At 40.1% G+C, this 23,660-nt stretch overlaps 1 protein-coding gene across 1 annotated transcript; it reads left to right on the forward strand.

Annotated features, from left to right (window-relative positions):
• The first annotated feature begins 663 nt into the window (after positions 1–663).
• Positions 664–6,152, forward strand: LOC133747056 (zinc finger protein 271-like). The gene is given in 4 exon segments (XM_062175182.1): positions 664–898; positions 1,143–1,235; positions 3,026–5,608; positions 5,938–6,152. Coding segments are annotated over 4 exon segments (3,126 nt in total).
• Positions 6,153–23,660: the final 17,508 nt, after the last annotated feature.

The raw sequence follows: 23,660 nt of genomic DNA on the forward strand, positions 1-23,660 counted from the left end.
CTGTCTTACCTGAATGTTCTTTCTTATTTAAAAATATTTATGAGCTTGATAGGGAAAGAAGTTAATGGACAGAAAGAGAGAGAGAGAAAGAGCTACCATGCATTTATTCACTCCTTAAATAACCATACCAAGCAGAGGTGGGCAGGATTGAAACCAAGAGCTAGAATGGAGTCTATGCCTGCCTCATTGGTGGCATCACTACTACTTCCCCAGTTCTGTGTTGGCTTAGAGCTGGAAACTAGAACTGGCACTGGAAATCCAACTTGGGCACTCTGAAGTAGAAGTAGGGTTTATCAGCTGGCATCATGAACACTAAACTAAATGCCTGCTCTCTCTTTAAAATATTTTTCCTCTGCCATATTTGAAGTGACTGTGCATGATGTTTTCCTGGAAATTCTTCGATGTTCATTCTCATTAAGGCTTCACTGATAGGATCTTGTCTTTTTCCCTAAATACTTCTAAATTCTTCACTTTAACATTGTTCACTCAAGAGTCAATATTATCCCCCTTTCAGCCTGTTATGTAATTCTCCTGGACAGATGTAGCCCTTTTGAACTTAAACTCCTCTTTCCCTCTAGCTTGGGCATTTTTCACAGCTTTCAGACAATAGTTTGACTCCCTGTTTAATGCTTCTTATGTGGTTGTCCAAATGCTCAGTCTAAAATGAAACCACATCCTTCCTTCTTCCTTCATACCTGTGTACAAGATACACAACTTTCAGTGTTTGTTTGTGACCGAGTTCATATGCTAACCAGAGGTGTTCCATTACAGGTGATGATAGGATTTGAAGACCTGGCTGTGTATTTCACCTGGAAAGAATGGCAGAACATGAACAATGCTCAAAAAATCTTGTACAGGGATGTAATGCTGGAGACCTACAGCATCTTGTTCTCTTTGGGTGAGTGACACCCATCACATTACAAATGATAACATTTTTTTTTCTATTTGACAAATAAGTAAACACTTTATAAAGTATAATATTTGGAAGGTGCAGAATTTGAGAACGTGGATAATCTGAATTTCTAACATCAAGAAAGGATGCAAATTGGTACCTTTGTTGCAGAGCACCTGGACAAAGCTATAGTCTTTTAAATAACCCAGGATTATGAATTCACAAAGTCTAACATTGTTTCCATTAATAGGGCACTGCATGACAAAACCTGACTTGATCTTAAAGTTGGAGCAAGGAGAAGAACCCTGGATGGAGGAAGAATGCTTACATCAGAGTCTTCCAGGTCAGTCTGCACATAATGGGCAAGGAGGCCACAGTAGAAGCAGTGAAGCAGATGTTGACTGGTGCTGTTTCCATGAGTTTTTCTCAAGGCTTACTCCTGATGACAGCTGGATTTATATATCAAGTATTCTAGAATATCTATGGATACCAATGTCTGTCTCTTTTTTTCCTTGGTGAAGATGTTTTTGAATTAAAAAAATGCCAGTGCTTTTCTGATGTAACTAAGGGGTTTTTTCCAGGTTAGATTCATTCTACAAATTCTAACTTGTCATTCTCCACACTTTCATACCTTTTCCTTCATGCATTTATTAATTCCTTCAGTGGCTGGCAACCCTCTCTTTCATTTCTTTGTGCCTCAATCTTTGTCTCTTTGGCTTTGAAGTAAGTAAATAAATGAGTAAATGCTAAAAGATGATCAGGAGTAAGCCTCTGTGCTGTGACATCAAAAATCATAAAGCTAAGCATGAACTTGTATAGGAACATGAAAATAAGTGATCCTAGACTCACCAAGAATTTCATGAGTTTCTCAATCCCAAGGTCAAGTAATATCATAGGTTCATGTTGAATGGCTCAGATTTGTTTGGGAGAAGAGTTTGAATTATGAATTCTTATTTTTCATTGTCATTGAAAACAAGAAAATGACAAAACAGCATAGGAAATGAAGTTTTCTGTAAAAATAGGAGGCAACTAATCAAAAGCCTCCAGAAACTCAAATTATCACAGGGGGGTGTATATAGAAAGAATTGAGAGGAGATAACCATAGCTGGTGTTTTCAGAATGAATTAGAAAACACTTTTCAAAGAAAGTGAACACACCCTGGGTTGTAGAAACAAATTCTTTAAACTGGTAGGGAGTTTATACCCAAGATGGTATACTGTGACTTTTCTGAACCAGTAGCAGATATGAGAAGCTGAAGATGTCAGATTTACTTAGGAATATGGAGAAGCTGTCATAGAGTGCAGATAAAAGAGTTTTTCATTTGAAAAATCCCACAAATGCTATTTCCTGGAGAAGACTGAACATGAGGCAAACATACATGCAAATACTGTTCCTTAAATTTGATCCTGTTTGGAATACAAGCACATTTCATTCTTCTTCACCTGAAAGTAAATGATCCAATAAAACTTTCTCATATTTCTGAAATATTAGAAAAGCACAAAATACAAAATTTTTATAAATATAAGCTGCAGTTAAAGCACAAGGAAAAATGGTTACTAGGCAATGGGTGAAAATTTTTGCTAAATATTTTTTTCCATTCTTTGAAAGCTTGTGTAGTTGTTTCATCTCTGTGAAAAGCAGAATGACAATGAGTCTGCTAGTCTGCTAAGAAAGATCTTTTAACTCACTCTGCAAATGACTGTAACAGTTAGGACTGACTATTCTGAAGCTGATAGTCTGGAATTCTATCTAGTCTTCTCTGGTGTATCACAGGGTCCCAAGCACATAAACTGTCATCTGCAGCCTCCAAGGTTACATAAGCAGAGAGCTATATTCAAAGCAGAGAGTTGTATTGGAGGCAGAGTAGTCAGGTTTCAAACTGGCATACCTAAACAGAATTCAGGTAGTGAACACAATCATGATTGAATGTTGGGAGACTATTGAAACGATTCAATATATTAATGTATTAAGGAGAAAAACCATATAATAATCATAACTAAGTTTCTCATATTGATTTTGTTAATATCTTATGCCATTTGAATATCAAGTAACTTAATTCCATTTACAGAAGTTATCAAGGAGAAAGTTATATGTGATTCAGTAAAGTGGTTGGTTGTTTTTTTCTCATTTCAGTTGCTGGGAAAAGGGATGACCTGATTAGAACCAAGCAGGAATGTCAGGACAAAAGTCTGAATATTAATGTTATGAAAAATAACAAGACATCAACTCCAAAGAGAGTTGAATTAAGAAAAACATTTAATTTAAGTTCAAGCCATATTCCAAAACTAATTATCAGAAAGGGAAATTATTCAAGAATGAAACCTGAAGAATGCAATGTATGTCACAATGTGCATCCCCATAGGGGGTCAGATCAAATACAAGCTGAAGAGAAAGTTGATGCCACTAAGGTGCCTGGGAACTGTCTCCAGTTCTGTGAGCCTCTTAATCAGTGTCACAAGATTCAGACTGTGAAGCAGACATTTGAGCATATTGGACAAGGGAAAGTCTTCACAAGGAAGATGCTCTGTAAATCTGAGAGGGTTCATAAGGGAGAAACCTGCAATAAGTCAACTATCACTGTTGGAAAGGCAACTCAAATAACAAATGCTTTCCACAAAAGCTCTAACCTCAGTATGCATCAACAAACCCACACAAGAGAGAAATTTTATGATGATATTAGATATGTGGAACCTGTTATTTACCAATCACATCTTGCCATAAATCAGGGACAACATTTAGAGAAAAAACCCTATGCAGGTAAACCTTGTGAAAAATCCTTCAGTTGTAATTCCTGCCATAGCATCCATCACAGTACTCACATACAGGGAAACCCCCATATGTGTATTGAATGTGGAGAGACCACTCATCAGGAGTCAGATCTCGTTAGACAACAGAAAATTCACATACAGATGAAACTACATGAATATATTGATAGTGGAAAAGCCTTTTTCCCAAAACCATACATCATACCACAACAGAGAATTCACACAGAGGAGAACCTTCAGGAATATAATGACTATGGAAAAGACTTTTTGAAGAAGTCCGACCTCAACAATCAGCAGAGAATTCACAAAGGGCAGAAGCCTTATGAATGCAATGACTGTGGAAGAGCTTGTTGCCACAAATCAAACCTAATAATGCACGTGAAAATTCATCCAGGGGAGAAACTTTATGAATGTAATGACTGTGGCAAAACCTTTAGCCAGAAGTCATTCTTCAGAATCCATCAGAGAACTCACACAGGGGAGAAACCTTATGAATGTAATAACTGTGGAAAAGCCTTTGGCCGAAAGACAAGCCTAATAATACATCAGAGAATTCACACAGGGGAGAAACCTTATGAATGTAATGACTGTGGAAAAGCCTTTGGTAATCAGCCAGACCTCATTAGACATCAGAGAACTCACACAGGGGAGAAACCTTATGAATGTATTAACTGTGGAAAAGCCTTTGGCCGAAAGACAAGCCTAATAATACATCAGAGAATTCACACAGGGGAGAAACCTTATGAATGTAATGACTGTGGAAAAGCCTTTGGTAATCAGCCAGACCTCATTAGACATCAGAGAATTCACACCGGGGAGAAACCTTATGAATGTAATAACTGTGGAAAAGCCTTTGGCCAAAAGACAAGCCTAATAATGCATCAGAGAATTCACACAGGGGAGAAACCTTATGAATGTAATGACTGTGGAAAAGCCTTTGGTGATCAGCCAGACCTCATTAGACATCAGAGAATTCACACCGGGGAGAAACCTTATGAATGTAATAACTGTGGAAAAGCCTTTGGCCAAAAGACAAGCCTAATAAGGCATCAGAGAATTCACACAGGGGAGAAACCTTATGAATGTAATGACTGTGGAAAAGCCTTTCACCAGAAGTCAATCCTCAGAATGCATCAGAGAACTCACACAGGTGAGAAACCTTATGAATGTAGTGACTGTGGAAAAGCCTTTGGCCAGAAGACAATCCTAATAATACATCAGAGAATTCACACAGGGGAGAAACCTTATGAATGTAGTGACTGTGGCAAAGCCTTTCGCCAGAAGTCAATCCTCAGAATGCATCAGAGAACTCACACAGGTGAGAAACCTTATGAATGTAGTGACTGTGGCAAAGCCTTTGGCCAGAAGACAAATCTAATAATGCATCAGAGAATTCATACAGGGGAGAAACCTTATGAATGTAATGACTGTGGAAAAGCCTTTGGCAATCAGCCAAACCTCATTAGACATCAGAGAATTCATACAGGGGAGAAACCTTATGAATGTAATGACTGTGGCAAAGCCTTTGGCCATAAGACAAACCTAATAATGCATCAGAGAATTCATACAGGGGAGAAACCTTATGAATGTTATCACTGTGGCAAAACCTTTAGCCAGAAGTCAAGGCTCAGAATGCATCAGAGAACTCACACAGGTTAGAATCCTTATGAATGTAGTGACTGTGGAAAAGCCTTTGGCCGAAAGACAAGCCTAATAATGCATCAACAAATTCACACAGGGGAGAATCCTCATGAATGTAATGACTGTGGAAAAGCCTTTGGCAATCAGCAAAACCTCATTAGACATCAGAGAACTCACACAGGGGAGAAACCTTATGAATGTAATAACTGTGAAAAAGCCTTTGGCCAGAAGACAAGCCTAATAATGCATCAGAGAATTCACACAGGGGAGAAACCTTATGAATGTAATGATTGAGGAAAAGCCTTTGGAAATATATCACAACTCAATGCATCTGAAAATTAGCACAGGACAGAAATGTCATGAGTGTAATGACTGGAAAAGCCTTTTGTGAAAAATCACAACTCCTACATACCAGAGAATTCACACAGGTGAGAAACCTCATTAAGCTAATGACATAATGGAAAGGCCTTTGTCCACAAATCAGACCTCATTGAACACCAGATAGATCACACAACAGAGAAACCTTATGAATGTAATGCATGTGGAAAAGCCTTTGACAATAAGTAAGAACTCAATGCACCAGAGAATTCACACAGGGGAGAAACCTTATGAATGTAATGACTCAGCAACTTTTTAACTATAATCCAACCCTACTTGCACATCATCAAGTTCATATAGGGGAAAACCCTTTTGAATGTAATGCATGTGAAAAAGCCTTTATCTGGAAGTCACACCTTTTAAGACATCAGAAATTACATGGGGGAAAACCTTATGAATGTAATGAGTATTGGAAAGCTCTTTGCCAAAAATCATGCCTTATAACATCAGAAAATTCACAGGGTGGATACTTTTGAATGTAATAAAGGTAAGAGATCCTTTTGTCAGAAGTAATACCTCACAACACATCATGGAATTCAAACAAAGGAAAGAGTTTAAGAATATACTGAATGTGGAAGATCTTTTTCCCAAAATCAATGTAATCTTTGTGACAAAGCCTTTTGTTAGAAACCATGCCCCATACAACAGGGACTCATGTAAAAGAGAAAGCCAATGAAATTTATTAGTGTGAAAAAAGCCACTCTTCAGAAATCAATTGTTATAATGAAAGAATTCACACAGGGGTTTTCTTACAAGTGTAATGAATGTAGAAAAGTATTTACCTGGGATTCATGCTTACATTGATACAGAATTCAAAGAATATGAGAAAACTTTTAGCCAGAAATTAGATATCAATGGACATCAGAAAATCCATGTTTAAAAAATTCATCTCCTCTAAATCAGTCTTTAGTTCACAAGAAGTGACTCAGAAATGAGATTACCATAATTCATCTCTCAATGGTTAACTGAGAACTCGCCAAAGAGAAAATCCTTTGATTGTAATACAATTGGAAAAACCTTTACTGTAAGGCAAATTTCTACAAAACTTAACAAGATTACAGGGAGAGGTATCTGAAAATGCCATGCGTCTAGAAGAATTCATAGATACAACCACACCTCAGCAAGTGTTAGGCAATTCACATGATGAATTGTGGCTAAGATGTGTTAACCATTCATCAGAAATTCTTTCTCTTATACAACCTGTGTTTTTAGTTTCCCACCATTGTGAGACCAAGTAAATGCCCTATGCTTTCATGTGTAAATTTTGCTAACAAATATAAACGGTTGATTCAACAGTTACTTTGAATATCTTCACCAATCACAAAGTTATTGTTGTATAGCGGTTTTATTGCCTGCCTAGGATTCTTTCCCCACATTATTGTAGTATTGTAGTTCAAAGAATTGGTGTGACCACAGGCATTTGAACTGACACATGTTCCAGCCATAATTCTGTACTCCAGCCCTGAGTGTTGTGTCTAGTATAGGGAATGAGCCTGTGAACTCATGTGAACTTTCAAGTTATCTGTGTGCATGTCTGGATTAGACTATACAACCTGAGGTATGTTTGAATATTCAAGTAGGAGTTTTTGCACACATCACCCTCATTCTATAATGGGACTATCTCAAGTCCTATAAATTGCTCTTTATCTCCTAAATTTTCCTGTATTACTGAGTGTGCAATCCATTTTAAAATATTTCATTTATGATCCCCTATCTTTATGCTTTTCTTTAATTTCTTGCCCAGAGACAAGAATTTGGTTGTATTACTCCCTACTGCTAAAAGTGACTCTCAGTTTTATTTAAAATGTGTGTTTTCATCCTTTCTCAATTTACACAGTCCTTTCTGGATTTTAATCAGATTAACATTCAGTTCAGGATATACTTGGGATGGACAGTCTACACAAGTTGCATGACCATCCCCTGAAAAATGGGCTACAAATGCTATGATGATCATCTAACTGTAATGTCTCTTTTATTTTCCATCTGGAGGACAATCCTGAATGTCATCCTTCTACTTCCATTACTGCCCATTGGAAAAAGCTCATTGTCCCTGTTCAAGTACTTCAGCTTCTTTCCAGGCTTCATCAAATCAAATCTTAGTATAATCAGAAATTTAAAAGAAAGTGAATGGTGTGGCTGTTGGCAGTTTCAGTGAGGTCAAGTGATTTGCTGGATTGGTATTTTGTCTGGGTTGGCTTCCATCTTACTCAGAACTAATTTTCCATAATATTGTATGGCTGAGGACTTTTTCCAGGCCCCCAACTAAGTTTGTGCATTTCTCATGGAAGGTGGGAGTATTATGTCCAAAAACTGTATATATGTGATTGTATTAAAAACTTTTGGATTGGGTTAATGGGTTTTCCATATAGTCCTGGCTAGGATCACATATGTGCCCAGAATCCAAAGGCAAAAGGAGATTTATACTCAACGAAAATGAAAATCAATGTCATCATGAAGGCAAAGATGAAAGTGATGTAATCATAAAGGCAGAGGCTACCAGAAGCTGAAGTTGGCAATGAAAAGATTACTCTGTAGATACTGGCTGGAGCACAGACCTCACTCCCTGCATTTCAGTTTGAGCCAGAGAGAGAGAGATTTCCCTTTTATCCTTCAAATAGTGACAGTATATGTTTTCATTTTTTTAAGTCATTAAGCTTGTGATCATTTTTCACAGTAGCAATAGGTAACCAGATTCTCTTGCTACTACCCTGGAGGAGACTGAAATTTCATGGAACCTGAGCACAATCTGGTGGTAGAAGTAAAAAAACTGATCATATCTGGGAAACTTGACAGAAAATTGCTAGTAGGGTCAACCACAGATGGATAAATTAGCTCCCTTATCCACATCTAAGTATTAATACATGAAAATTATTGCCTTATAATTATCATTGTTGGAATATAAATATGTTGTGTGACTCTAGAAGCCATTTCTTAAGTCTGGATGGAATATAATTCTTTTGGTTTATTTGCTTTGTGTCATTTTTGCTTTTCCAATGTTTTTAATCACTGATACCTCAATAAATTCCTTTCTTCTAAAGTTGTTTGTGATATATGTTATTTACAAATAATCCTCTGGGAGAGGGCAGTTATTGTCAGAAATCCACTAATTTCTTTGAATTTTTATTTTTGTGTTAATTTCCTACATGTGATATGGGTTCTATTGAAAGAGGCACTGGTTAGTTTGCTGACTGATGATGCCATAATTTCTTAAGCCAAGTAATTGTACACTTTCTGGCTTGGAGTCTTGCTTTCCTTTATACTTAAGAAGTCTTTCTCTATGGGCTTTGTTTCATTATCTATGACTTGATCAGGGTGGGGATATTTTGACCTGCTTGGATTTCTTTTCATCTTAGTTTTGTTTTCCTTCAAAACAAGGCTGAGACAGGAGCATATATGAAGGTCTTATATGGGACTTGATGCCAGATGAAGAGTGAGGGCATAGAAAATGTGAGAAGGGGAAACAAGTTCACAGAAGAACATACTGGTGAATTGGTAGCTAATGTGAGCCAGCTGGTCTCCATGTCACTTTGAACTGTATCCAGCCAATAATTTCCTATCAACTGATGTCCTAGGATTTGGAGTCTGATGCCATTGTGAATTGCTGGATATTGTCTCTGAACTTTTTACAGCTCTGTTAACTTGAGTGAGCTTTAAGAGAGCCTGGCATAGTCAATCTAGATGAATGAATGAAAGAGCTTTGTAGATTTGTTATAGCAAAAAGTGCCTGGTGATGAAGAACAGGTCATAGGGGGCCACTTAATTGAAACACAGTTAGCCGCAAGACTGAAGGAATGAAATGTTGTGAACAAGCATTATATTATGGATTCAAGTTTAAAATTAGTTGATTTGAAGAAAGATCTTTGGTGCAGTGCTTAATAAAGCACTTGGGATGTCTGAATACCTAGTTTTGAGTCCAGCTTCACTTCTGATTCTAGTTGCCTGATACTGCACATACTTGAGGCACCAGGTTATGATTTAAATATTTGGATCTTGCCATTCAAATTAAAGACCAAATTGAGTTCTAACCTCCTGGCTTTAAGCTGCACTGATTCAAGTGCCAGCTGCTGCACTTCTGATCTAGCACTCTGTCATGTGCCTAGGAAAGCGTCAGAAGATGGCCCAAGTGCGTGAACCCTGCATCCATGTGGGAGACTCCAAAAAATCTCCTGGCTCATGGTTTCAGAACAGTTCAGTTGCAGCCATTGCAGCCATTTGGGGTATAAACCAGCAGATGGAAGACTTGTAGCTCCCTCTGTCTCTCTGCCTCTGCCTTGCCCCTCTCTGTAACTCTGTCTTTCAAATGAATAAATAAATTTTACAAAAACCAGAAGATTGCATAAGTTTATTAATTGCTATCCCTGTTAAGGTAAAGTATCAGTCCATGATTTCTTATGTGTCTGCCCTGGATGGCTCAGCTCTGAGGCTCCAACAGAGAAGATGCTCTTGATGGGGTCAACCATGGCTTCTCAGGAATGGCATTGTATAACCATAAATCCAGAGACTAGATATTGAATAAGCACAGCATTTTCAAAATGAAGAACAACAATTTAACCCATGAAATTTTCACATCAGATTTGGACTAGACCATTTGGGATATTTGAGTGCCTTTCTCTCTAAGTTTCTATGTACATAAAATATTTAATCATGAGATTAAAATTAAGATCACAAATAGAAGTCTTTAAATTTTTTTTATTTAAATTACACAAATTGCATGTACATCATATGTACAGATTCAGAAACATAGTGAATGTGCCCACCATTTTTCCTCCCCCATCCCATTCTTATTTTTTTACAAATGTCTATTTTCAATTTGTTATATTCATGAAAATAACCATGCTCTGAGCAGAGTTCAACAAATAGTATGAAGAAAAAAAAACATAAAGTAACACTGAACCTGAACAGTAGAGACAAAGACTTAAAAATCACTGCAAGGGCTGGCACTGTGGTGCAGTGGGTTAAAGCCCTAGCCTGCAGTGCAGGCATCCCATATGGGCACAGGTTTGAGTCCCGACTGCTCATCTTCTGATCCAGCTCTCTGCTGGTGGCTTGGAAAAGCAGTAGAAGATGGCCCATCTTTGGGCCCCTGTACCTCCATGGGAGGACTGGAAGAGGCCCATAGCTCCTGATTTTGGTTCAGCTCAGCTCTTGGCATTGCAGCCATTTTGGGAATGAACCAGCAGAATGGAAGATGTCTCTCTCTCTGGTTCTATCTCTCTAACTCTGCCTTTCAAATAAATAAAACAATTATTTAAAAAAAAGACACTGATTTCAAAATGTCAACTTCATTCCTATAGATTACTTTTTAGGTACTCTATTACTTACCACAGATCAGAAATAATATTTGATATCTTTCTTTTAGGGACTGGCTTATTTCACTAAGCATAATGATTTCCAGTTGCATCCACTTTTTTTGCAAACAACAGGATATCATTTTTTTTAACCATTGTGTAGTATTCCTTAGTGTATATATACCATTTTTCTTTATCTAATTTTCAATTGATGGACATCTGGGTTGATCTGATATCTTAGCTCTTGTGGATTGAGCTGCAATGAACACAGGGGTACAGATAAATTTTTCATACACTGATTTCTTTTAATGTAACTGTTTAAATTCCCATCAACAACAGATTAGGATAATGTTTTTCCCTCATTCTGGCCAGAATTTGTTGTTTGCTGATTTCTATATTGGAGCTATTGTAACTGCGGTGAGGTGAAACATCATTGTAGTCTGATATGCATTTCTCTGATGGCTAGTGATCCTGAACATTTTTTCATGTTTATTGCCATTTGAATTTGCTCTCTTGAAAAAAAGGCTGTTCAAGTTTTTGCCCCCTTTTTAACCAGATTGTTTGTTTTCTTCTTGTTATATTTCTTGACATTTTGTGTATTCTTTTTTTTAAAACTTTTATTTAATGAATATAAATTTCCAAAGTACAGCTTATGGATTACAGTGTGTTTTTCCCCCTCATAACTTCCCTCTCACCAGCAATCCTCCCCTCTCCTGCCCCCTCTCCCCTTCCATTCACATCAAGTTTCATTTTCAATTGTCTTTATATACAGAAGATCAATTAAGCATATATTAAGTAAAGATTTCAACAGTTTGCACCCACACAGAAAAAAAGTGTAAAATACTGTTTGAGTACTAGATATAGCATAAATTCACAATGTACAACACATTAATGACAGAGATCCTACATGAGGAGTGAGTGCACAGTGACTCCTGTTGTTGACTTAACAAATTGATGCTCTTGTTTATGGCTTCAGTATGATTACTGATCTTGTCATGAGTTGCCAAAACTACAGAGGACTTTTGAGTTCACCGCCTCTATCATATTTAGACAAGGTCATAGTCAAAGTGGGAGGTCTTTCCTCCCTTCAGAGAAAGGCACCTCCTTCTTTGATGGCCCATTTTTTCCACTGGGATCTCACTCACAGAGATCTTTCATTTAGGTCTTTTTTTTTCCAGAGTGTCTTGGTTTTCCATGCCCGAAATACTCTCATGGGCTCTTGAGCCAGATCCGAATTCCTTAAGGGCTGATCCTGAGGCCAGAGTGCTGTTTAGGACATCTGCCATTCTATGAGTCTGCTGTGTATCCTGCTTCCCATGTTGGGTTGTTCTCTCCTTTTTTGATTCTATCAGTTAGTATTAGCAGTTACTAGTTTTGTTTGTGTGATCCCTTTGACTCGTAGACCTATCAGTGTGATCAATTGTGAACTGAAATTGATCACTTGGACTAGTGAGATGGCATTGGTACATGCCACCTTGATGGGATTGTATTGGAATCCCCTGGCACATTTCTAACTCCACCATTTGGGGCAAGTCCAATTGAGCATGCCCCAAATTGTACATCTCCTCCCTCTCTTATTCCCACTCTTATATTTAACAGAGATCATTTTTTATTTAAATTTAAACACCTAAGAATAATTGTGTGTCAATTACAGAGTTCAACCAATAGTACTAGAACAAAAAATACTAAAAGGGATAAAGTATTAAATTGTACATCAACAATCAGGACAAGGGCTGATCAAGTCACTGTTTCTCATAGTGTCCATTTCACCTCAACAAGTTTCCCCTTTGGTGCTCAGTTGTCACCAGTCAGGGAGAACATATGATATTTGTCCCTTTGGGACTGGCTTATTTCACTCAGCACAGTGTTTTCCAGATTGCTGCATCTTGTTGCAAATGACCAGATTTCATTGTTTTTGACTGCTATATATTATTCTATAGAGTACATGTACCATCAACAGTAGACTGGATAGAGATTCATCTTTTCATCTGCTCTCTGGGGGAGGGATGCATTAGCTGGTTCACTCCCCAAATGTCCACAATGGGCCAAGCTGGGCCAATCTGAATCCAGGAGCCAGGAGTTTCTTCCAGGTCCCCCATGTGGCTAAAGGTGCCCAAGTATTTGAGCCATCTTCCTCTGCTTTCCCAGGCACATTAGCAGAGGGTTGGTTGGGAAGTGGAGCACCCAGGACTTGAATCAGCACCCTTGTGGGATGCTGATATTGCAGGCCAGGGCTTTAACCTATTGTGCCACAGCTCTAGCCCCATTTGACCACTTTTAAAAGGTACTGTTATTGTGGTCCTGACAAAACAAAATATAGCTGATGAATTTTATAATCTTAAGCATTTCTAAGTGTATGGTTGAGTAGTGTTGAGTATATGCACATTGCTATGGGACCAATATTCAGAACTGTTTTTCCTTATGAGACTGAAACTCTCTACCCACTGAATGAATATTTTTTATAATTCCACCACCTCCAGCTCCTAGCAATTGCCATTCTACTTGCCATTGCCCAGACTACGGAGTCTTTAGGTGATATGATATTTTAGGGTCACATAACTGAGAGGGTAGAGGGAACCCTCCTGGATCTCAGTTTGTCTCTGCAAAGCTGGGTCCTGATTATACCCAGGCACTCCCTGGGGTTTTCAGATTGGGCTATGTGGCATGCATGTGTGTGATTATGGACATGGCATGAGGCAGATGGAGGATGAGACTTTGGAGAGGTCTTTTCTGCTGAGGAATCCCATGACAGTGGATGCCAAGAAATGAAATCAATTTCTTGATGAAAGTCTACAATAGAACCTGGAACTCAGGGTGTCTAAGCTTTCTTTGCTAAAACCCCACTGGAGAAAGCCATCTGTTCTGCTGCTCTGTCCTGACTTTCCAGGGGCCCAGACTCAAGAAATCCTGGATGTGAATACTTTATAACTGAGATATTGGATGAGCTCTTGCTATTGATACCTCAGGCATTTGGGAAGGAAGGATCCCATGGTGACATGGGTTGTCCCAAAGAAGGAAACTCTATGAAAAGTCACCACGCTGATCCCACTTGGGCATTGCAACACTACTTCCCCTTTTGTGGGTATTTTTGGAGCCTCATGTAGGCTGTCCTGTCCCATATAGGAACAATTTATTGGAAGAGTTAAAATCTGGGTCAGCCTGTTAGGTCTACACTCTAGGTCATGGCAGACAGAATGGGAAGAGGAATGTTGTGCTAGTGCTCATCTTTTATGTGAATCCTAAGCTAGAGAAATGTTCAGACAGAAATCTGTGCTTGACCTTGCTAACAGAAAGTTACCTGGAACAGAAACAGTATTGATAGCCAGATGGGGATATGATACCTCCAGACCTGGCTTTAGAACCACTGCAGGAAGTTGAAAATGTACTTAACAGAGTCATACACTTCTCCCTGGGTGATGGGCAATTTCACCACACTGACAATGAAGCCCAATGCTGATTCACCTTGAGTGCAAGTGCAGAGGGATCTTCATAACCATGGCCTGGTAATGGCCAATATGACCTCCTGTTCCTGTTCTATAAAAACAAACAAAAAACCCCAAGTGCATAACTTGATGAAGATATATATTTTCAGCTACATGTACAGTGTCAGTGGTATTGTAAATGATGCAACCACCACAGAAAACAGTTTGTTCTTCATTACATTGAAAATAAAATTTTATATGATGTGATAATCTCAGTTGTTATTAAATATCTAAAGGTATTGAAAGTTCAATATAAATAAAGTATTAGCACTATTTACCACAGCATAATTCACTGTAGCCAAGACTTCTAGTGTGGCCTGCACTCACAGTGGAAAGTTATGCAGGCACAGAAGAAAAGAAAATCCTGTGACATGGATGAACAGTGAGGTTATTTTACTAAGTGAAATTAGCCACAAGTATCAGTCCCCCAAGGACAAATACTCTAAGATTCCTACATATGAAGTATTTAAAGTAGTCAGAGAGGCCAGCGCTGTAGTGTAGTGGTTTAAAGCCCGACCTGCAATGTTGGCAATCCATATGGGTGCCTCTTTGATTCCTGGCTACTCCACTTCTGACCCAGCTCTCTTGTTATGGCCTGGGAAAGCAGTAGAAGATGGCCCAAGTCCTTGGGCCCCTGCACCTGTGTGGGAAACCTGAAAGAAGCTCCTGGCTCCTGGCTTCAGATCAGCTCAGCTCTGGCTGTTGTGGTCATTTGGGGAGTTAACCAGTAGATGGAAGATCTCTCTCTGGCTCTACCTCTATCTGTAACTCTTTCAATTAAATAAAATAAATCTTTTTAAAAAAATAGAATATGAGAAGCACAAAGTAGAAGGGTAGTTATGGATGGAAGGAAGGGTATGCTATTCAGTAGAAATGGAATTTTTAGATGAAAAATCCTAGAGATCTGGTGTGTGCGTGTAGACACATGTATATGTCACTTACCTTAGAGTGACATCTGCGCTTGTGAGATACAGTACTCAAGCCCTCTTCTACTTGACCCTGGATAAGAAAAGGGCTCCCTCTGTTGGTCTTTGGTCACTCTTAAGGTGCTTGTGAGTAGGGCTGGTGGCAGGCTATTCCCAAATGTGTGGAGATTCATGATTAGAGTCATCTAGGAATATTGGGAAAGACTGCAATGTAATATCTCCTCTCTCCCCAGCTTGGTCTCCTTAGTCACCACACTGTATTTCAATGAGAATACAGGAAGATACACCAGTATCTGCTGAGTTTGTGACAATATAATTGCAATTGAATCCTATGAATGGATCTTCCTTTATAAGAAAATGGGCAGCCTCTCATCTTGGCCTGAGGCTTCTAAGTGCATCCAACAAATATTATTTCCAGTTTTATTTATTTTATTTGTTTAAAGATTTATTGATTTATTTGAAAATCAGAGTTACACAGAAAGAAGAGAGGCAGAGAGAGAGAGAGAGAGAGAGGTCTTCCATCTGATGGTTCACTCCCCAATTGGCTGCAACAGCCAGAACTCCACCAATCTGAAGCCAGGATCCAGGAGCTTCTTTTGGGTCTCCCACGTGGGTGCAGGGGCCCAAGGACTTGGGCCATCTTCTACTGCTTTCCCAGGACACTGCAGAGAGCTGAATCAGAAGTGGAGCAGGCAGGTTTCAAACTGGCACCCATATGGGATGCCGGTGCTTCAGGCCAGAGCGTTAACCCACTGCACCACAGCACCAGTCCCTCCAGTTTTATTTTGGTAGGACCCTTGTCCAGGTATAGCAGGCCACTGAATAATCAGTCTTTCCAACATTTACATTAACATTTATTTCTCCATGAAGGATTTTCCTACAGAGAAGCAACGTGAAAGACGATTTTTCTCTTCTATATTATGGAGTTGCTAAGGAAATAATTTCTTCATTAACCATTGGAGTGATTGAAATGAATTTAAGTGAGTGGTGAACACTGAGGAGAGAGCTGAATGAAGGCAGAAGTTCACAGTGCAGTGGGGAGACAGATGCTCCTGCAGTGAGCTCAATCACTGTTAGAGATACTGGGAGAGGTTGAGCAGCATTGAGTGAGGGATAAATGAGAGGGTTGGATAGAAGAGCAAGATGGAGTTATTCAATTTGGTCACCATTTTATACGTAAAACAATTTTCTGGGATAAATTCTTTTTTCTCTTTCAACATTCTGTTTATTTATTTTCAGTTTGTATTCAATGCTAATCAATTCCATAATGAGATGAGTTGCTATGAATCAAAGTACAACTACACTGGGGCTGGTGCCATGGCTCACTATGCTATTCCTCCACCTGCGGCTCCAGCACACCGGGTTCTAGTCCTGGTTGGGGCACTGGATTCTGTCCTGGTTGTTCCTCTTCTACTCCAGCTTTCTGCTGTGGCCCGGGAAGGCAGTGGAGGATGGCCCAAGTGCTTGTGCCCTGCACCCATGGGAGACCAGGAAGAAGCACCTAGCTCCTGGCTTTGGATCGGTGGAGCAGCAGCTGTAGCAGCCATTTGGGGGGGTGAACCAATGAAAGGAAGACCTTTCTCTCTGTCTCTCTCTCTCACTGTCTATAACTCTGTCAAATAAAAAAATCATTTAAAAAACATAATTACACAAACACACATATAATCTGAAATAGAAAGATAGTATTTAGATATGAAGCAAAAAGTCATGTTCATTCACATACACAGAGGACTCAGATCTGGTCAACCTTGTTGTTCCCAGGCAGGTTTTTTTTAACAGGCAGAGTTAGTAAGAGAGAGAGAGACAGAGAGAAGGTCCTAATTTTTCCACTGGTTCACCCCCCAAATGGCCATTATGGCTGATGCACTGTGGCTGGTGCACTGTGCCAATCCGAAGCCAGGAGCCAGGTGCTTCCTCCTGGTCTCCCATGCAGGTGCAGGGCCCAAGCACTTGGGCCATCCTCCACTGCCTTCCCAGGCCACAACAGAGAGCTGGACTGGAAGAAGAGCAACCAGGACAGAATCTGGTGCCCCAACCAGAACTAGAACCCGGGGTGCTGGTGCCACAGATGGAGGATTAACCAAGTGAGCTGCAGCAGTAGCCTCCCAGGCAGGCTTGTAAAGATGGTCAAATGTGATTGTGGAGAGAATATTTCTGCCAAAGCACTCTTGGTGAAAACATTTTCTTCCTAGTACACAGTGTGTGGCTGCAGAGACTATGTATAGTTTATGGCCCACTAACAAGAAGAGCACTGAGCCTTGTGGGAATGTTGGCTTCCCAAAGACATGCAGCTGCTTTCCTAGATATGCTTATCTAATATGTCTTGCTAAACATGTTTCAGAGAAACCTTAGAGTTAGATGAGCACATGTATGAGCTGTACAATATGTGGTTGTAATCATTTTTTTTTTCTTTTTAACAGGCAGAGTTAGTGAGAGAGGGAGAGACTGGGAGAAAGGTCTTCCTTCCATTGGTTCACCCCCCAAGTGGCTGCTGTGGCTGGCACACTACGTGATCTGAAGCCAGGAGCCAGGTGCTTCCTCCTGGCCTCCCATGTGGGTGCAGGGCCCAAGCACTTGGGCCATCCTCCACTGCCTTCCTGGGCCACAGCAGAGAGCTGGACTGGAAGAAGAGCAACCGGGACAGAATCCAGCACCCTGACCAGGACTAGAACCCATGATGCCAGCACTGCAGGTGGAGGATTAGGCTAGTGAGCCACGGTGCCAGCCACAGTTGTAATCCTTATCAATAAAGAAAACACATTGGGTTAGTCTGGCACCACTTTTCAGAGAAACAGTTCCCATATCCTATCTCTTATTTCACTTGCACACCCCAACATCTGGCGCCCGAACAAGGACCCTTGGCACAACATGGAAGGGGTGGCTCACCACACCTGGCAAGAGTACAGAAACATTGCTCATCTCTTCAAGATCCTGGTGAGTCATTAAGATGGGGAATTCCCTGTACCTGGTGCAATGGAAATATAAAGCTGGGCTGCTTTATCTCCTTTAGAAAGAGGGACACTCTTTACCAGGAAAGGCAATTGGGTGCTTGCTTTTAAAAATTAGTAGTTGCTACCCTTGGTACCCTGATGAAGACACTTTAAAAAAGTAACTGTTGGGGCCAGCGCTGTGGTGTAGCATGTAAAGCCACCACCTGCAGTGCTGGCATCCTGTATGGGCACTGGTTGAAGTCCTGGGTGCTCCACTTCTGATCCAGCTCTCTGCTATGGCCTGCTATGGTATTAAGATTATGGCCCAAGTCCTTGGGCCCCTGACCTGACATGGGAGACCTGGAAGAAGTTCCTGACTCCTGGCTTCAGATCAGCACAGCTCTGGCTAATGTGGCCAACTGGAGAGTGAACCAGTGGGTGGAAGACCCTTTTTTCTCTCTCACCTCTCCTTCTCTCTCTGTGTAACTCTAACTTTGAAATAAATAAATAAATCTAAAAAAAGTAACTGATTGAGAGAAAGTTGGTCAAAAATAACATCAGGAGCCTTGAGCTCCTATTCTGTTTTTGCACATGTGATAGCTCTGCTGGGATGCCATTAGTAAGGTTACAATTCCCTTGGCCACTGTCCTCAGCCAGGAAGGTCGGTCAATGGGCTTGTCCCCACTGCCTCACAAAGAGACCTCTGCACTTTCAGCATCTACTGTTGTGGTGGTGATATCTGAGTCCCCTTCAGGTATGTCAGTGGTGCTAGGTATGCTTCAGCAAGCCAAGGAGCAAGGGAAATCACCAGCATTAACTGTTTGTCCTGTAGTTTGACCCGAAAATGCAGCTCCCTGGCATGAATATCTTCCTTATAATGTTTCTAGAGGGTTAAAAAAGGGCTTAATGGAGTACAAGATACAGAGTTCTTGTACAGTGGGCATATTGGAGGGAATTGGAGAAGGATGTGAGATGGTGCCATGCAATTGGACAACTTTAGTTAAAATCTTGGTTACTCCAGCCCAGTACATTGTTTGAGCTCAGGAATAGAGACTGGGCTTCTGTACAAGCCATAGATAACCTAAATAACAATGTCCCTACCAATTTTGAGCAGTTGCTGAGAGGGAATGTATTCAGATCTTGGCCGACAAGTTGCTTATCCTTGAAGGAAGGTTTATGTAAAAATTTCCAACATTAATTAAAAGTATGGGAAAATATTCTTGATGTTAAAGACCTGTCCACTTCCTTTTTTACAGTCCACCAGGGGCTACATGTCCTTTGTGGATAGGCTAGAAAAAGCTATTGGACATCAGGTAGATAATCAGGAAGTGGCAAAATATTACTAAAACAAATGGCTTATGAAAATGCAAATCAGGATTAAAAATGTTTTAAAAGATGTTGTCTCCAAAACCTGAAACTATGATGACAGAAATAAATAAATTCCTTCAAACAGTACAGACTGAGACTTACAAAACTAATTTACTGATTGCTGTCCTTAAACATCCTGATAAAATAAAATACTTTGGCTGTGGGAAGCAAGGTCATTTTATTATTTCTTTTTCTTTCACTTTTTAAAAAAGATTTATTTATTTACTTGAAAAGCAGAGTTACAGAGAAGCAGAGGCAGAGAGGGAGAGGGAGAAAGGGCTTCCATTGGCTGGTTCACTCCCTAGATGGCTGCAATGGCTGCAGCTGTGCTGATCCAAACCCAGGAGCCAGGAGCTTCTTCTGAGTCTCCCAAGTAGGTGTAGGGGCTCACGGACTTGGGCCATCCTCTACTGCTTTCCCAGGCCATAGCAGAGAGCTGGATTGGAAGTGGGGCAGCTGATACTTGAACCAGCACCCTTATGGGATGCTGGCACTCCAGGCAGCAGATTTAACTGTTATGCTACAGCACCAGCCCCATCAAAGTCATTGTAAAAGAAACTTTCTGTCATTGCCAAAATCAGTTACTCAACCTTCAAAAAATTGTCCAGGATCTGGAGCTGTGGCATAGAAATCAGCTCTCTGCTATGACCTGGGAAAGCAGTAGAAGATGGCCCAAGTCCTTGGGCCCCTGCACCTGTGTGGGAGACCCAGAAGAAGCTCCTGGCTCCTGGCTTCAGATTGGCACAGTGCTGGCCATTGCAGCCATTTGAGGAGTCAACCAGTGGATGGAAGACCTCTCTCTCTGCCTCTCCTCTTTCTGTGTAACTCTGACTTTCAAATAAATAAATAAATAAATAAATAAATAAGTAAATCTCTAAAAAAGTGTCCAAAACCCAAAAAGCATATCACTGTATTAATCAGAGCTGCTCTGTTCTCTCAGTTTAAACTGAACTATAGTTCTGCTGAGGTGAAGCAGCACTGAGGCTTTTATAATAAGGAAAGGGAGGGTAATTTCCAGCTTTGCATTCTTTAAATATATATAGGGTAGGGTGAGTGCACTGGTTTGAATTGATACAGGAACTAGCATGTGATTCAATAAGTCAAGCTGCTCTTCTGACATTGGCATCTCATATTGGAGTGCAGGTTTGAGTCCTGGCAACTCTTCTTCCATTCTAGATTCTTGCTAGTCTGTGGAGAAAGCAGTGGATAATGGCCCAACTATTTCTGTCAACCATATGGAAGACCTGGATGAAGCTCCTGCCTCCTGTCTTTCATCTAATTCAGTCTTGATGTGGTGGGCATTGTGTAGTAAGCCAACAGGTGAGTGATTTCTGCTGCTTGTTTTTCTCAGTATCTTTCAAATAAAAAATTAATTTAAAAATGAAGGAGTGGCCATTTGACATAGTGGTTGGACCACTGCTTGGGATGCCTGCATCCCATGTCAGAGAGCCTGGAAAAAGTCCCAGATCTGCTTCTGATTCCAGCTTCATGTTGGTGTGCATTCTTAGAGACGGCGATGAGGGTTAAAGGTTATGCCACCCTTGTAGAGACCCAGATTGTGTTTCAGGTTGCTGGTTTGGACTTGGTCCTGCCCCAGCTGTGGCATAAAGTTGGGGAGTGAACCAACAGATTTGAGACATATCCACATCTCTTCTTTTCAAGTACAAAAATAAAATAATTATTTTTAAAGATCAAGAGAGTTCTCAAAATCTTTAAAATAGGCCAGCTCTGTGGCTCAATAGGCCAATCCTCCACCTTGCAGCACCGGCACACTGGGTTCTAGTCCCAGTTGGGGCACCAGATTCTGTCCTGGTTGCACCTCTTCCAGGCCAGCTCTCTGCTGTGGCCAGGGAGTGCAGTGGAGGATGGCCCAAGTCCTTGAGTCCTGCACCCCATGGGAGACCAGGAGAAGCACCTGGCTCCTGCCTTTGGATCAGTGCAGTGCGCCAGCCATAGTGCACAGGCCGTGGAGGCCATTGGAAGGTGAACCAATGGCAAAGGAAGACCTGTCTCTCTGTCTCTCTCTCTCACTGTCCACTCTGCCTGTCAAAAAAAATCTTTAAAATAAAAAGAACTAGCTGTTTCAAAACTATCATAAATTATATTCAGAACAGAAAACACATTGTGAATATTATTGTATTATTTCTACAGTCTCCAAACAGGCATGTAGATGCTTAGAGGGGGACCAGTTTTATAACTTTGGCCTGATGGGAATTGGGTAAGGTTTATCCTTTATAGTATTTGATGCTGTCCCTGTTTTACTAATATGATGTGGATAGTGTCATCTTAAAATTTGGTCATTTTAAGAGTTTATTTTGAAATTATTTCAAACTTACAGAAATACCATGAGTGAGTCCCATTCATTGAGAATGCTCAGTTATTATCCTTTTAGCACTTTTGCCCCTGAACTATGATGTTTCTGCTAACTATAGGGTGGCCCCCTGATAAATAGAATATGAACCCCAATTTAGGAAACCAACATTAATCCAACACCACAACCCAATCCACAGAACTATCATATCTTTTTCCAACTGTGTTAAAATATCTTTTCTCCCATTGTGATTCAATGTTATTTTTCTGGAATTCTAATATGAAATTCTAAAATGAAAACACTTAATAGATATCAAGAGCTGAGATGACCTCAAGCTGGGTCCCTCCAGTGTTCCTTTCTGAGAAAATGTGGGCCCTGTATTCTCATCAGAAACACCCTGGTCTGATGCTGGGCTCTGCTCAGTCTCCCATCTGCACTATGATGGATGCTATCAACTTGATATTTAGTGAATTTCTGCCAGATTGGTTCACATACAACCGTTTAAGGATTTATTTATCTATTTTGAATGCAGAATGACAATGAGTGATCTCTATCTATGTCTACATCTCTATCTTTTAAAAAGATTTATTTATTTGAAAGTCAGAGTTACACAAAGAGAGAAAGAGAGGCAGAGAGAGAGAGAGACAGGTCTTCCATCTGCTGGTTAACTCCCCAATTGGCTGCAACAGTCAGAGCTTCATCAATCCAAAGCCAGAAGCCAAGAGCTTCTTCTGGGTCTCCTATGCAGTGCAGAGGTCCAAGCACTTGGGCCATCTTTTACTGCTTTCCCAGGCCATAGCCTGGATCTCTCTCTCTCTCTCTGTCTCTGCTGGTTCATGTCCAAAAGAGTTGCAAGAATAAGTTCTTTGTCAAGCTGAAGCTAGGATGAACGACTGTTTCCCAGTCTTCCACATGGGTGGCAGGGCCCAAGGACTTGGCATATTCTGAAGCCTTCCCAGGCGCATTCACATTGTGCTTGATCAAAAGCAGAGAAGCTGGGACTTCAAGCAGTACAACAGCACTCTGATGTGGAATGCTGGTATGGCAGGCAGTGGCAAAACATGCTGCACCACAGCATTCGTATACGCAGTACTATATACAAATTTTTATTCCTTTTTGGAGTGTGTGGACTTCTATTAAAAATTATTCTAATATTATGCCAGTATCCTATTTCCTATCAAATTTTCATCCAGTACCTTTGATAGTATTTTTAATCATCAATACTATATGAAATGCTGGTATTTTAATTCCCAATATTGTTTCTCCATTTATATTTTGATCTAGCATCAAGAGCTTTTAAGGGCTCACTCTTCTGTCCTAGTTATTGTGTCATTATGTATTATATCATTATGAGTTCATAGATTCTTTTCTTATCTTTTTAAAGGTATTATAGTCTGAAATTATGTGTTCTGATGCTCAAGTAATTCCAGATCCTAGTGGAATAATCTTCAACACACCAAATTAGGGCCCCCATATCTACAGTTGGTTTAAGTACCATCCTAGGAGAAAAGATTCACTTATTCTTATCTCTCTTCCCTGAATTACATTTCCCTTAAAGGTGCCATTTCTTTCATCAAATCTTGTTACTATTAATGAAGATTTACAATTCAGCTGTACTTCTCTATGTTTTCTCTGGAGATGTTCTTTAATACTTAATTAAAAGGCCATTTTACAAACAA

Source organism: Lepus europaeus, chromosome 18 (genome assembly GCF_033115175.1).
Source record: "Lepus europaeus isolate LE1 chromosome 18, mLepTim1.pri, whole genome shotgun sequence".
Classification (NCBI taxonomy): Eukaryota; Metazoa; Chordata; class Mammalia; order Lagomorpha; family Leporidae; genus Lepus; species Lepus europaeus.